Genomic DNA, 17820 nt, shown 5'->3' with positions numbered 1-17820 from the left:
TAAGAAAACATGCCTAAACAACTCAGATAGACGTTCGAAGTTTTTAAATAAAAAATATCTATCAATATTAAAACATTATTTGCTAATACATCTTTTTTTTTATTTCTACGGATATTTCATCATAAAAAAGCATGTCAATTAGAAAAAAAGATATATCAGAGAAGTATATTCTAAAACGAAATTGAAATGAAATGGTCAAAATTCAGAAATATTACAATTTTTCTAATTTAAGCCCGATCGGAATTATAAAAAAAAGTTGTCGTAGAGAACATTGTAATCAGAAAACTACATTGCTTTGATGTAAAATGGTTTACAAATTAAACGAATTTATAAAGAAAACTAATTTCTTGATGAACAGTACATACAATTAGCAACATTATGATTATTTTAGCAATTTCCATCAATTTGATCGGGATCGGTACTTTTTTCTCTTTCCTTTTATTTGAATGTAGTGATTATATCTAATTTTGTCATTTTGTTTCAACTTCTTTTCATGATATATTTCTTCAATACATATGTATGTCTCTTTTCTAAATGACATGTGTTTTGAAGATTTAAAAAATATTAACAAATAACGTTTTCAAATTTCATAAATATTTTTTTTCTAAAAAATTTGAACGTTTATATCTGAATCTTTTAGGCATACTTTATTAGATATCCATACCATGCACCATATCACAGCAAAATATGGACTCCTGTTCAACTACTTGTATCATAAATTAGGCAGCAGCTCGAAACAACTATTCAAACTTGCAATCTGATGGGAAATAGAAATGTCAGTTTTGCCTGTCAATAATAACGAACTCAATCTTGCATCCAAATTTGGTGTATGCTTTATTGAAAAAATGCAGAAAATTAGAGACAGTCTATGTTCTTCGAGCACGTCTCCTTCTATGGAATTAGTTTTTACGCTGAGATTAAGTTTGATGGCATTCCGTTGGCAGTGTTTGAGGAAGTGTCGCTTTCTGGTGTGGGTGATGTTATCAGTGGTGCGCCAACAAAGTCCTGCGAATTAGACCCAATATCCACGAAAGTTTTAAAACAATGTTTGGAGTGCGTTTTACCAATCATTATTGAAATTGTTAGCAAATCTTGGAATCGAACGTGTCATCGGATTTCAAAAAAATTATAGTACGACCATTAATTAAGCACCAAGGATGAATTTTAAAAATTACAGACCTGTATCAAACTTACCTTTTCGATCGAAAATATTGGAAAAAGCAGTGACAGCTCAACTTGAAAAACATCTGAACGCTCACGAGCTTCACGACCCGGTGCAATCTGTCTACCGCAATTGCCACTCCACATAAATGGCTCTATTACGGATTCACCATGATATTACCTCTGCATTGGACGGGAATTCATGTGTTGCACTCATGATGCTTGATCTTCCAGCTGCATTCGACGTCATAGACCATAATATTTTGATCAGGCGTATGGAGTATGATTTTGGTATCACGGGATCGGCTCGGTCATGGATCAAGTCCTATCTCTCTGGTCAAAGTCAACAAATTGCTGTTGGATCTACAGTATCCAAAAAGTTCCTACTCCACTTTGGTGTTCCACAGGGTTCTGTATTAGAACCTCGTCTATATTGCATGTTTTCCAAATCAATCGGAAAAAAATTGCCGAAGGCATAACATGTGTTATCATTGCTACGTGAACGACGCTCAGGTATACCTGATTATAAATCCAAACGACAGCTTGGACAGCATTGCAGACAGACTTCAACGGTGTCTTTCTGATATTGATAACCGGGAAAACAACATACTCAAACTAAATCAGGGAAAGACAGAACTTATTATTTTTACATCAAAACATAAAATAGTGATCTCATGTCTTTCACTGAATCCAGCAACACACCAGGTTTACTTGTACTGATATATTTTGAAAAGGCTTTTGACTCTATATCTTGAAATTTTATATATAAAGTTTTAAGTTATTTTGGTTTTGGGGATTACATAATTACTTGAATAAAAATCTTAAATACAAATATTAAAGCATCTGTATTACAAAGTGGTTTCCTATCAGAGCAATTTGATATACAGAGAGACTGTAGACAAGGCAACTCTATTGCTCCTTATTTATTTATTCTTTGTGCAGAAATTTTAGCTATTCTTGTGAAACAGAATACAGATATCAAAGGTATAATAGTGAATGGTAAGGAACACAAAATTTCCCAATATGCTGAAGACACAACTTTGGCTCTTGATGGTTCACCAAAATCTCTTTTTGCTGCACTTGACACCATAGACTACTACTCAAGTTTCTCTGGATTAAAAATAAACAGCTTAAAAACAAAAATTGTTTGGATAGGCTCTAAAAAATTCTCTAGTCAAGTATATTACCATACAAGATGGAAACTAGAGTGGGGATGCACTACTTTCAACTTACTAGGAATAGAATTTTCTGTGGATATGAAAAAAATAGTCGATTTAAATTATAATATTCAGATACCAAAAATTAAAGCGTTGATACGCCAGTGGAATAGAAGAATACTCACCCCCATTGGTCGAGTCACAGTCACCAAAACACTGCTTTTACCTAAGCTAAACCATCTGTTTATTACACTACCAAATCCTGATAAAGATATATTGTCTTTTCTGAATAACTGGGTTTTTTTTTTTTAATTTATATGGAATTCAAAGATTGACAAGGTCAAGAGACAAATTGTCACCCAAGATTACTTAAAAGGTGGCATGAAAATGGTTGAGGTGAAATTTTTTTATGTCTTTAAAATGTTTTTGGAATAAAAGATTAACAAACAGTCACAAACCATGGGTGGATATTTTTTTGGCAGTACATGGCAATGAGGTGGTAAAAAAAATGATAGATTTTGGAGATGAATATATCTACACTATAATAAACCATAGCAATGATTTTTGGCGTGATGTTTTTCAATCATCGTTAGCAATGATTCGAGCAATGGATGAAAAGTATTCCATGCAAAAACTCAGTTCTATTCCAGTATGGCATAACACAAATATGTGTGTTGGTAATAAAGACATTTATGTTAAAACATGGTATCAACATGGTGTGAAAATAATTGGAGACTTTTTAGATGAAGATGGAAATTTTTTATTACTACAAGATTTTTCACAAAAATTTAGACTAGCAAATGTATGTACAATGCAATACAACAGTATTACCAGTACTATATCTAAGTTTTTAAAGACTTTGTCTGTTAAGAGATCAGATGTTAAAAAAAATTGTACACCATCTATTCCTTTTTACTTTGAATTTATACTGTTGAATGATAAATGTTCCAAAGTGTTATAGGATATGATAAATAGTAATGATCTCATACCCAAATCAATTCAAAAATGGAACACTGAATTATCTGTACATTTAGAAGGCAATGCTTCTGTCAAAGAGCTGTTTAAAGTTTGTTTTAAAACAAGTATTGATACCCAAGTTCAGTGGTTGCAGTACCGAATTCTTTACAAGCTTCTTCCTACGAAATATTACCTCAAGAAAATCAGTATAATTTCAGATGACTGTTGTTCGTTTTGTAAAGAAAATGTAGAAACATATGTTTATGTCTTGTTCTTATACTTTAGCACTTTGGAATAATCTTAGCACGCATATTTTCAGAAAAACATAAAAAAGAATTGGTTTTAATGTTAGTAATGTTATTTTTGGTGAAACGCCTCTCAGTTTGTGTAATAAAGTTGTTAATTTCATAATTCTGTATACCAAACAATATGTTTTCAATTGTTCAAAACAAAACAAAATTCCTCATATTACTGGGCTGATACATTATCTTTCTTTCAAATACAAAGGTGAAAAATTTGTAGCAATTAAATCATGTGAAGTTTTGAAATTTGACAGACTTTGGGAAAACTGGAAAATTATTTTTGATCTGTAACCTAGAATAAGAAGTATTCAACTAATAATGCTGAACTAGTAGTGTGAAAGAGTGTGAGAATGTATAAAATGATTAATATGTATCTTCATTACTATTACTGATGATTATGTGAATATGGAAAAAGAATAAATTATAAAAACAAAAACAAAAAAAACAAAAACAAAAAAAACATAAAAGTAGTGAATTCTAAGGATATCAACTGACTTTCGGTGGATCTGTCGTCACTAGTGCTTCATGTGTCAAACATCTTGGGATGTTTTTCGACAGTACACTTAGCATGGAATGTCAAATAAGTGCATTAACTACATCATGTTATTTCCAACTTCGTAATATCGGTAGAATTAGATCTCTTATAACGGAGGAAGCGTGCAGGCACTTGTTAGATCACTGATTACAACCCGTCTTGATTATGGAAATGCACTTCTTTATAATGTTAATTCAGCATCCTTGCAGAAGTTACAGAAAGTTCAAAATACTGCTGCCAGGCTAGTGACACGTTGACGGAAACATGGGCATATTACACCAATTCTCATATCGCTTCATCTGTGACATATCGAACGAAATTTAAAATCTTAATGTATACTTTCAAGGCTCTACATGGATTAGCTCCAGCATACATCCAGGAACTAGTCCAAGTTTACCATTCACAGCAAACACTTCGTTCTGCGGATTTGTTATACCTTCTAAAGCCACGCGCTCGTACTAAACTGTATGGCGAAAGACGGTTTGATGTTTCTTCATCAACTCTGGAACTGTCTCCCGTTGGGTCTTCGTGTCGAGGACCGGTTCATTAGCTGTTTTTAAAAACAAATTTAAAAACATGTCTTTTTAAACTTGTATCTAATCTGTAATTGGGTATTTATGTTTAAAAAACCCACCTCAGTTGTAGTATTATTTCATGCCCTTTTTCTATGTATTGATCGTTTTTTGTTTAGTTTGTTTTTATTGTTTTACATGTAAAGCGCTTTAGGGTAATTAACTTAATTAGATAAAGCGCTATATAAATGTATAATAATAAAACTGAAATACACGTATAGTTTATAAGAATATAAGTTATATTAGATGAAACAGAAACTGTAATATCATGCAGGTTTAGAGCTTTTTGATTAATCAATCTTTCCGCCACAAAACATAGTCCCAACCAAACCCTTTCAAAATTTGAGCTGACACAACATTTTTCAACTGGATAGGGTTCAGTAATAGATGTGTACTATGTTTGCATCAATGGGATCAGTATTGCAACAGTAAATACTTAGTTGTAGCATCCTGCGAAGTTGTGCTCAAAACCTAAGGAACCAACTTCCTTAAAGCTGACATGAATTAATAAATATAGTATAATTCTATATGTTCCCATATTTCTCGGTTAATCCGCCATATTAGTTGGATATTCCATTGTTATATGTATCAGGGTTCGCATGATACATAAGGGGACGAGTTTTAATACGCTTCACTTCACATCAGTGTCTTCGATTTACCTGTGCGGGTAGCTTCGACGGGTAACATGTACACCTCCGATACTAATTTATAGGACACCAAGAAGAAATGAAATCACGTTTTGGAACACCACGCAGTGCTAAAAATTACAATAAACATATCGTACAGTAGTAAATCATTCTAAATGCTTTGGATAAATAAATATAGAACGCCTTTTCTTTACGTGAATGTACGTACATTTGCAGTAAATATGTCAAAACTATACAAAAACGCGGAGAAATATTTCATCTATTATCTATTGATAAAATGGAATAAGCAAAAGGTATAAAATCTATACCATTCACACTTACTTCAAGCAAAATGCAAATACATCAATGCTACTGTACTTATGCACGTCACATGTATGCTTGCCATGAAAACGCATCGAATGCGGACGACTATTTACCTGGGTCTACTCGTGATATCTGTAAAGGAGATGTACGTGTAACTTGTCGAAAATACTCTAAGTAGTAGTAAAACTCCCTTTATTTGCATAATCTATGAATCAAAACGATAAACTCCATTTATATTCCAACAGTAAATACCATTGTCCATTGTACAGACTGCGACACACTTAGCCCGTGCCGATCAGCTATCTTCAATCAGTGGAAGTATCAGAGTATAATATTTACCCTGTATTGTGCATGAATCCTTATACCGTATGATTTACTGGTCAGGGTATTGCAGATTTATTAATCAGGAAATCATTTAGGTACATAAATTGTTTATGCATATAAAATTTGCATATACAATACTCTACAAGTGTATGGGATGAAAGAGAGAGAGAGAGAGGGGGGGGGGGGATTCAAACGATGATCTTGTAATAATCGCGCTCTTATTTAGACAAATTATATCGTTAATTCAATAAAAGAGAACAGTAACTCAATATTGCTCTCATTAATTGATAATACAGATTTATTTGATTCATTTAAAGCACGCAATAATTAAAGATTAAACATATCTTTAAATAATGTTATTTTTTTTATTACTTCATTTTATGCTAATTTGGCATTCAATAGATCTTATATATCTATGCCATTTTGCGTTATTACATTCTGCGCTGAACTCGACGCAAATTGTACTAATGCAAAATGTAATAATTGAGTTTATCATATTATGCGTCGTTATCAAGCACATGGAATCAAGGGGAAGGGATAAGAGTGTATGTCCCCCACCTTTATTAACAAGATCCACTATTTGTTATTTTGTAATGCAAATAAAAGATATATCGGGTGACAACCTCCACCCCCCACCCCACTTGACCCCAGCTTAAAAGTTCTGATGTAATAGTAGAAGACACACACCACCACCAATTAAGAAAATGAAGATATTATGAGACACTCATAGTAGAGGACTATAACCACCCCATCCCACCCCCAACGATTGAAGAAAATGAAGTGTAGGGGGAAATTGTTGAGGCAGTCTAAGTAAAAGACTCTTTAATCCTTCACCCCCACATTAGGACTTTGAACATCGGACAAAACATCTTGGTCTGTTTGGTTTTTTTTTGTTTTATCTTATTGCTGTTTTCGTACATCTTTTTCAATTATTATTCTGAATGGCAAGAAATGTTGAAGAATCCAATTTTCCATTTTTTTTCTTCCTGTTGTACCCCCCGCCCCCATGAAAAATGACGATACATGTCTGGTTATTACATGTACAGTTTGCTTTGCAACACATGCATGTCTACTAATTGTATGTTGTAGAATTGCACCCTTTACCAAGTTTTCCTTCATTTACACAGTGTAAGGAATGGTAAACCAAAATCACAAAACAAAATATATAAAGACCAAGAAATTTTTAAGCGAAGGAACTTCATTCACGAATACATAAATACATGTATTCAGAAAAATCGCATGCATGCATTGCAGGACTATATCATAAGACATATGTGTGTTTTAACGTTTCTGTAACATGCCATAATGATTGCTTTCAGGCTTGAGTGTAATTTATTCATAAATATTTTCATTTCGTAGATCTGGCGCAATGGATATATACTGAAAATAGACATTCCGCTGTACGTCGAAATTTCAAATTCAAAATTATTCGATAAGATGTTAGTATTCATAAATCAGCAAAATTCGTGTTGAAGTTTTATTTGATATGATACAGTGTCAATATACTGTAATGCATTAGTAGGATATGCAAAAGGCAAGAGTATAAACCTTTTCCTTTTTCATTATTAGTATCAATATCTATATGATCACGAAAAAACATAATTTATATCCGGATTCATATATCGATTAAGATATCAATAAAAACAAAGCTGCATAGTTTGGTGGAGGGGGTTCTAATGAGTCTGATGAAATTAAAAGAAGGACACCACATTTGCATTCAAACTAGATGTACTTCAAAATGAATTCATTTCTGTTCTAACTGAAAGCATGATTCTAAATTTCGAGAACGAAGCTTGCATACCAAATAATTAATAGGGAAACACATAAATTCGAGCTCCTTTGGAATTTAATGAAATGCAGAAATGCACCTTTCTTTCAACACTAATTGGTATATGTTGTTTCAGGCACGTATAAAGGGGGTTGGGGGTGGGCAGGAAGGCTGTTCTGCTCTCCCCACCTTTTTGACAATTTACTTTTTCCCGTTATTCTAACATACAAAGTCACTATTTTCTACATACACAGTTCAAACTAATATTTTTTTTTTAAATTGTAATGAATTCAATTATAAGCATCAACTCCTGTACGTTTCCAATATATTGTCAATCACAAATTTTTAATAGCTGGAAATTTTTAATGCTTGTAAGCTTACATTTATATCAGTGATCAATTTTCTTTCCTTCTTTGAAATGATATATTGTAAATCGAAGTAGGACTCTCTCTCTCTCTCTCTCTCTCTCTCTCTCTCTCTGTCACCTGTTCAATCAATGAATATGGACATACAGAGACCGTAAATAATTATACGGTTCCCAGGTTCCCAAAGAGACAATAAAACTATATTTTCGTTTATATATTTCCTTTTATATGTGTCTTTGTGTAATCAACAAGCAGTACGTACTGTTTATTATGGATTGCAAATGTAATACCCGCATTTTCACACAGCTGTATATTTCCGATCAAGATTCCCTTATTTGTATATCCAAGTTTGTATATGATCATCGATAAATTTTGAATTGTGCACGCAATATATCCAACCAGATTATCAGTGTATATGATTAGATTCTCGATTTCTATAAACTGCAAAACCTCGACCAGACAAGCAATCGACTCTGACATCTCCCCATGCATTCGAAGCGAAAATTTTGACTACGTTTAAGTTGGACAAGTTACAAAACTTTCAGCGAGATGCTTTATCTGCATTATTGAAGCGGAGGGTGTATTTGTGTCTATAAAGACAGGGGAGGAAAAAGCCTGTGTCACCAAGGGTTTACTACTGCGTACGAGTCAATGTACAGGTTTACATGTTCAGCATTTGTAGTCTCGCCACTTTTATCCATCATACGGGACCAATGTGATTTTTAACAGACTTGGTATTTCATCGGTTTATATAGGTACATGTATGTTAAACTTGCGTATTAAGTACTGCCGTAATTTGTTCTATTTGTGTTGTCAGCAAAATTTGAGCCAGTAATTATGACCTTCTTTACATACCTCTCTCGTGTAAACACAATTGATGTCTCACCTACGCTAATTACAAAATGGCATGTGAACGGGATTGTAAGACCATATCTTAATTCAAATTAGCATTTATTTTTAAACTCAGGTGACCTATTACAATTGGTTGTCGTCCATCGTCGTCCGTCGTGCGTTAACAATTGAACATTTTTAACTTCTTCTTGACAACTATTATTCCAATTCTTTTCATATTTGGCATGTTTCATCTTTGGGACAAGGGGGAAATAAATTGTAAATTTCAGGACTCCAGCACCCCTAGGGCCCTAGGGGTGGGGCAAAAACTTGACCAATTTTCAAAAATCTTCTCTACAACCGCACATGTGTAAGAAAAACTAAATGCATAGTGATGTAGAACAGGAAAGCCTCCACCACAACTGTAACTTTCATGATCCCGGGGTAGAGGTTTTGACCTCACGGTGGGGCCAAACTTACTATATAGTGTTTATGTGTAAAACACTTAAATAACATCTTCTTTTATGTTTTTGATACTAAATTGAAACTAAATGGATTTTTAGAAAGAGCGGATAGTCTTTTACCAAAAATTGTAAATTTCATGATTTCCGGGGTAGAGGTTCTGACCCCAGGCTGCGGCCAAACTTACTATATAGTGTTTATGTGTATAACACTTAGATAACATCTTCTTTAGTGTTATTGATACTAAATTGAAACTAAATGGATATTTAGAAAGAGCAGGTTGTCCTTTACCAAAATTGTAAATTTGATAATTCCCGGGGTAGGGGTTCTGACCCCAGGGTGGTACCAAACTTAGTATACAGTATTTTTCTGTAAGTTTGCTGATACTGTATAAAATCTAAATGCATACATGTACATACATGTAGGAATAGCAGAAAAGGTAATTTTACACATCTTGTTTAATACTGTTGCTGAACATTAGAATTTAGCTTAGATATCCAGAACAGTAGAAAAAAATCTAGATTTCATAGCCCTTTGGAGTAGTGATACTTTTTCAGTAGCACTCAGGTGACCGATAAAGCCTGTGGGCCTCTTGTTAAATTGCATCATGCATGACCGATTTTATTCACGTGCCATGAAGCAGTGATGATAATAAACATACCAGAGGCAAATCCAGGATTTCCGAAGGGGAGGGGGACACATGTAAAAGTGAAGTATTAGCGAAAATAATCAGTCAATTTGGGTGCCAAATCTGGAGTTTTCATCAATATATCTTTGATAGTGGTACAACAAAACATACACTTTTATGGGCGCCGCCATTACATCTGACACTTTGAGTTCCGGGAATACTTATGACGATTCCCATTGGTCACGTAAGGTCATGCATTTTAATGAGTTATGCAAAAATATCGGCGTTGTGTCCCACGGGAGGTAAACGGAGAGCGACCGACCGTGGGTTTCCGGCGATGCTCGATTTGATCCCTCGCTTCACTTGGCACCAAATTTCTTGGTACTCGAGAAAAGTTTTCCAACATAAACGTAGTAATCTTTCCGACACAGCAAACTCAGACAAACTCGCCTACTCTTGAGGTCTTTCTTGTGAAGAAAAGTGAAAAAATTCACGTATGTCATATTCTTCCTTTTCCTGTAAATCAGCATGGCATCCCTCTACAGCACAATATGGGTAGCCGGGGGTACGCCCTCCCCCTCCCTCACTTTTCAAAGGGGGCACAACTATGTTTATGCCCTCGTCCCCATTTTTAGCATAACATCAGTTACGTAATTATCATTAAAATTGAATTGAACTTAACTAAGACCCGGTTGTTTTGGTATCATTATAGTTGTTTTTCTTGAAGATTATTTTTTTCCTTCATCTTATTTCTTTGTTTCTTATTCCGCAATGAAGACTGCGAATTAGGTTTTCTTTTTAACTGACTTTTTAATGTATTCGAATTTTCATAAACAATTTGAAGACGACATTGATATCTGCCTATGTTTTGACAGTTTATGGTATTTGTTTGGCCATCCAATGCAAGTATTATGTTTTAAGTTTTATACTAAATAAATATCAGATTATATCCTTGAATCAATATTCTATACTCTGGCCATCTCTGCAGCTTTGACATATTGATACACCTCACACAGGAGTATACCTGCGCCTGCTAGATTAGAAGTAATTTCAGTTTCAGTAATTTGGTATGAAATCCAACTGCTTTAAGTTAAAACCACCCCTTCCTCTCCTCTTCACTTCTTCCCCAAGAAAAAAGTTCCCCCAGGGCCAGTAGTTTGTCAGTCCGGGTTTGATGAATTTTATATAACAAACAGATACATGGCTGAAATCAAAATTATCTTTGTGAACTGTCACGGATTATATGACTATAAGATACGAAAAGACATTTTCCAATACTATTGCCAACAACATTGCAACATTCTATGTTTTTAAATATACACACATTTTACAGTGGAAATGGAACAAGAAATAAGAAATGAATGGGGCTACGAAGTTCGATTCAGTTCTTTTACTTCAAACTCAAGAGGGGTTGTCATTCTATTTAATAATTTTGAGAACCAAATACAAGAACAGCCTATGGTAATTCACTTGCACTCAGCATTTCATTAGAAAATAATAATAATAAATGATTTCTTTATATATAGCAGTTTTCCAGCGTCTGCTGCTCACAGCGCTTTACAATACATTTTTACCCCGGCATACCTTATATTAATCTAGAACTTTCTCAGTTACCTGGGAAGCATACAGTGCAAGCACTAGAGCTCTAACATATTTTTCTATAGCCAGGTACCCCTTTTACACTTCGGTGGAGTGAGGAAATTTGTGTAACGTGACTTTCCCAAGTACACAACATCGGCCCTGCCGCGGCCAGGACTTGAACCCACGACCCTTCGGTCGAGAGTCTGACAACCTAACCAATAGGCCACCAACGCCAAAATCAGAAAATAAGCCTGATATGTATATACGGACCCAATGGGGATTCTCCTGACTTCTATCAGAAATTGGGGGATACTATTACAAAACTAACCAACGGGGATAATATCATTGTGTGGGGTTTTAATTTGGTACTAGACATTACCAAAGATTATTTCAGTCATTTACATGTTTTAATAATCCCAAAGCAAGGGAGTTATTCTAAAACAAATGCTATCTTTAGATTTAGTAGATATATATAGAGAATTCCATCCAAATGGAAATAGGTTTACTTGAAGAAAACCTAATCCTATGAAACAAGCTCAACTAGATTTCCTTCTTATATATCTGCTTCCGTCGTAAAGGAAGTCAAAAGCAGTGATATTATGACAAGTTATAGATCAGATTCTCCAGAGTATATATCACTTAGATTAAATGATTTCAAACATGGGAAGGGACAATGGAAGTTTTCTAGACTTAGAGTACATTGAATATATTAATATCATATTGATCAAATAAAATAACAATATGCAGTTCCTGTATCTGAAAGAGAGTCAGGTTTAGATATTCCTGAAGCAGATATACAGTTTATAATTAATGGACATCTCTTTTTAGAGACCCTATTGATGGAAATCAGATCAAAAACAATTCCATATGCAAGTCACATTAAAAAGGCAAAGATCCAAAAAATAAAAGGATCCGCAAAATCAACTAGAAGAATTGGAAAGGGATTTCTAACAAAATATTGAAACTTTAAATGAAAAGAAAAACAATCTTGAAAATATACGAAATCATAAGGTCAATGCTTGAATGGTACGTTCCCGCGCTAATTGGATAAATTAAGGAGAAAAGCCATCTAATTATTTTCGTAATCTAGATAATCGCCATTTTACAAATAAAATCATTCCAAAATAATAATTGCAGAAAATGATGTACAAAGAGAAATAATCAAACAAGAAGACATTTTGATGGAGATGGAATTTTTTTTATTGAAACTTATACTCGATTAATATAGACGAAAAAGCATATGGTAAAATAAATGTTATATCAAAGGATTTTAGTGTTCCTAATTCGTATCTGATGAAGTGAAAAATTCAGTAGAAGGATATATTAGTTTTAAAGGGTATGTCAAATAATAAAAGCCCTGGTAGTGATGGCTTCCCAGCTGAATTATTTATACTTTTCTGGAAAAAGATTAGGATTTTATTGTGCGATCATTAAATTATGGATTTGACCAAGGAGAATTATCATCAACACAAAAACAAGGAATTATAACTTGCATACCTAAAGAGGGAAAATCAAAATTCTCTCTAAACAACTGGAGACCAATTTCTCTTCTCAATGTTACATAATGTACATATAAAACTGGGGCAAATTGCATAGCAAGAAGAATAAAAACTGTACTTAGTAAAATTATTAGTAATGACTAAACAGGTTTCATACCTGGAAAGTACATAGGAGAAAACAGTAGATTAATATATGATCTAATGAATTATACAGAAACTAATCATATTCCCGGTGTTCTAGTTATGAAAATTTTTGAAAAAGCCTTTGATTCTGTTTCTTGGAAATTCATAAAAGCTACTTTGCAATACTTCAATTTTGGACCTTCTTTCTGTAGTTGGATTACAACATTCCACTATAATGCAATTTCATGTGTGACACAAACAGGCTTTTTATCTAATTTCTTTAAAGTAGGACGTGTCTGTAGACAAGGGGATCGGCTATCACCTTACATATTATCATTATGCGCCGAAATTTTGGCTATAAAATTGGAAATAACAAAAGTATAAAGGGAATACTAATCAATACCAGAGAGTATCTAATGTCACAGTACGTATATGACACATCCATTATCCTTGACGGATCTGAGAAATCATTGAGAGAAACTTTGAAAGAAAATGATGAATTTTATAAAATAGCTGGTCTTAAATTAAACCAAGATAAAACTCGGGTTATATGGATAGGAAGCGATATGTTCAGATATGAATTCCAAATGGACAACTCGATTTAAACTATTAGGAATTTATCATGATGTGGATTTGAATGAAATTTTGAAATTGAACTTTCTATGACAAGTAACTTGTGGAGATTAAGTCAATTATTGACCAGTGGAGTAAACAAAAGTTGACTCCAATTAAGAAAGTAACTCTTGTGAAATCATTCCTAATCTCACAACTAAATCATTCATTCATTGCTTTACCAATCCCAAAGAGTGCTTTCATAGAAAAACTTTGTCTGGAATTCAAAATCTGATAAAATTAAAAGAAAAGTTGTCACACAAAAGTATGCATATGGTGGACTGAAAATGGTTGATCTAGATTGTTATATCAAAGGACTGAAGTGGACTGGAGATTGGTAATGGAGGACAACTCAAAATGGAAAAGTCTTCTTGAAAATAATGTAAACTTGGACAAATCAATAAATACATGTAAAGGTTCAGATAGTTGAAAATGTAAAAAAAAAAAAAAAAAAAAAAAAAAAAAAAAAAAAAAAAAAAAAAAAGACTTTGGAGGGATGTCATGGTAGCTTTTATGGAAATTAATGAAAAAGTTGTCATCAAACCTATGAACCAACCTTTATGGAATAATCATAAGTTCAAGATAGAAAGTCAGACCATCTTTTATAAAACATGGTATGATAAAGGAATAAAAAATGTACACGATCTACTTGACGACAAAGGAGAAATTTCAAAATACAGTGTATATAAAGACAGATTTAGCCTACAAATAATTTTTTTAACATATATGGGTATAACACAAGTTATTATGAGAAACTATAACTTTACACAAAAAGCATTTGTGCAAAAAAAAACCTTATCCCTTTGAAAATTAAACTTTTTGTTTTAACAAAGAAAGGTTCGAAACCTATGTATGATACTCTTAATAAATCAGATGCTATACCCACAGGAAAAGAGAAATGTCAGGAGTTGATATTTCATAACCTCTGATCGCCAATGGAAGGCAATTTTTACCTGCCATTCATGACTACATTGGGTTCCAAATTACCATAGTTTCAATACAGAGTTAACCACCACATTTCAACTACTAATATCTACATGTACAAATTAGGTAGAGTAGATTCTAAATTATGCACATTTTGTGAAAGGGAAGAGGAAACAATTTACCATTTATTTTGGGATTGTCCAAAAGTGCAACAATTATTCTCAGAATTTATCGGATATTGCAATTCAAAGGAGATTGAAATAGAATTTGATGTCAAAACTTTTATATTTCGTTGGGGGGGGGGGATACAAAGTAAAAAAAATTAAAACCCCTGCTGGACTCGAACCCACGATCTACAGTTCAGCAGTCGACCTACTGAGCTACTGGGCTAAGCAATGTAATCTGAAAGAAATACACTAATATTCCTGAAATCTATATTTTCACCCATGTTTGAAAAGGAGGTCAGCCATTATGACGATATAGGGTACCTCCTTAACTTGAAAAATATGGAAAAATTAGTACATAAACATTTGGTTTCTCGGAAAGATTTTTTATAAAGTTAAAATAAGTATTTTGGTTGATATCAACAGAAGCATATGTTTGATGGAAAGTGAAATGACAAAAAAAATGAAGAACAAAATGCATGTTTTCAAATTTTTCCAAACATGTCGTGGGCTTTTTTCTACTACCATTCGAGATAAAAATTGGGTTACTCAAACTCGAGACAGACAAATTGTGAAAATGGATTAACAACGAGTGATAATTTGTGGAACTACATGTAAGTACTTATTACGTAAATGCAGGCGCATTTGAAACGTCGATCGAAGGGTAAACCGTCACCGTTTCCGGCATTTACACGTTTTCCAGAATCAAAACATGTAGGCATGCGAAGAGAAGTGAATGTAGGCTATGCTTATCTACTTTTTGAAGAGAATATTCCTTTTAATACTAGGCACACGGTATTAGAAGTAAAAGTCACGGATCTTTGGGTTGTGACCTTTAAAACAGGAGGCGTCGGTACTACAAAGAACCCTCACGACTATGACTGTAACCATTATGCATAGTCACTTCCATTTGCATACAGGTCATGACGTCTCTGCATGAATGGAAAATTCTCGAATTGGACGTAATTTAACAATATACAATCCAATTTTGAATTGTGAACTGTGTGCTTTGATGGATATTTTCAAGTTCGTCGGGTACACGTAGGTTACTTGTTGGATGTTGTCAAACCTCGCCTAAAGATGGACTCTTTTATTTGTCATCAAATTGATATATAAGCATCCTTGTATAGGGTAGATTCATGTTTGTATTAGGGTCCGTAGAGCGGGGGCCTCATTAATGGTTTAAAAATATAAACTATTAGAGTTTCAAAGTATAAATATGTATGCTTGAACAAGGTGACTTAGGTGAGCTTTGTAGCCCGTAAGCCTCGTATCATTTATTTAAAAACAAAAACATGTAGTGTAATTTCATTAACTCTTCATATTTTTCCACAAGAAGGTTCAAAGAAACTGATTACGGATTTCTTCATTCATTAGATTTAGATTAGATTTTTTTGTTTATACTATCTATAAATGGAAATGGAACAAAACGTACGTGTTACATTTTGTTCAAGTCAACTATTTTCAGAATCGAAAGATCGGAATAAGATTTCAATTTCAAATTTTTAAGCATGGAAATTGAGAAGTTTGTCACTGTTCAGAAACTTCAAAAAACCCAATGGCAAATACTTTACATTTTACAGTGATACCATTGGTACAAGGAGAAGCTATAAAGGTAGGCTTAAAATCATTACATTCACTTCGATTAAAGCAGAACATTTCATATATTTGCACACAAGGATTTATATTCTAGGTCATGAAGTAAGAATTATTTTCCATCAAAATTACAATGAAACCTCAAAACAAGTACTTCATATCAAACAGGAGATGCCGGTGGCTGCAGACAAAAGTGTACTTGGAGTCATGGTTGGAAAGGAAGGAGTCGTGGTAGCGGATGAAAAAGCGGGTGGTGCTGCCGGTCTTCCTCTTCCATACCCAGGCGTAAGGACTGAGATACACTGTATATACAGTCTGACAGTGAATAGTGTAGAGAGGCAAAGCTTTGTACATTTTACTCTCTCAATTCTTTATTCACGTAGAAACAACATCACTGGTACATATAAATGGAGTATAGATACAAGTAAATACACATACATGCATAAACACATACATGTATCTATACACAAATAACAGGCAAGGGTTACAAAAATAGACAGGTATAGAAAGGAAAATAATCTAAACATACATGCACAATGAGTTGTACTAGGAAAAGTAAACAGCTTTAAAAATGTTTTTAATAAATTTGGACAATGATTTTAGCATTTCGACATTATTTGTATTTATTAGCTTGTTGGGCTGTGATTAACACGGGTCCACATTATAAAGATGCAGCTTAGCGAAAAATCATTATACCTCGAAAGCAATACTTATTACCTATACTATTAAATTACAAGGTTTTAAACATTTTAGTGATAAGAATTTTGATGAATAATAGAATAGCGAGATTTTCTGTGAGTCTAATATCAGTTTGTGCAATCGGGTTTGGCATATATATGGAATCGGCTCACTCATACCATTCATTTTCTTCCTATAATGGATTTAAACATATGTCTTCCTTGGTTTTTCCATGTCTTTGTGCTTCCATTTTCTTAAAAGTTAATCATGTACTATTTTGAAACTATTTCATGCACACTACATAAAGAGATGCAAAGCATAAAATGTTTGGAAAAAGAATTTGTTAAGCGTTACTGAAGCAACGTTGTTTTGTTTTAACGTTTTCCAACTGGTGATGTCAGCAAAATGATCATTGGATTTCTAGAGGAATACATGTAATTGTTTTCTATCTCTTAAACAAACAAGTGGCCCACAGGTCACCTGAGTACTAATGAAAAAGTATCACTATTCCCAAGGACTATGAAATGTAGAAAAAATGTCCTGTTCTGAATATCTATACTGAATTCTAATGTTCAGCAACAGAATAAAACAAGATGTGTTCTTAAAACTTCAATGCCCTCTAAAGTGCTGA

The 17820-nt window shown here is 33.5% G+C and overlaps 1 protein-coding gene across 1 annotated transcript in view; it reads left to right on the top strand.

The window, feature by feature from the left end:
* The window catches only part of LOC125646539 (collagen alpha-1(I) chain-like), a 168684-nt gene that overhangs the window by 8797 nt on the left and 142067 nt on the right, over positions 1-17820 (top strand). The window contains exons 3-4 of the mRNA XM_048872887.2: positions 16499-16530; positions 16680-16796. Coding sequence (XP_048728844.1) covers positions 16499-16530; positions 16680-16796 — 149 coding nt within the window. The remainder of the gene's footprint in view (positions 1-16498; positions 16531-16679; positions 16797-17820) is intronic.

The sequence above is a fragment of the Ostrea edulis genome, chromosome 6 (assembly GCF_947568905.1).
Source record: "Ostrea edulis chromosome 6, xbOstEdul1.1, whole genome shotgun sequence".
Classification (NCBI taxonomy): domain Eukaryota; kingdom Metazoa; phylum Mollusca; class Bivalvia; order Ostreida; family Ostreidae; genus Ostrea; species Ostrea edulis.
The sequence above is the reverse complement of the archived record's forward strand: the minus strand, read 5'-3'. Positions and strand labels throughout refer to the sequence as shown.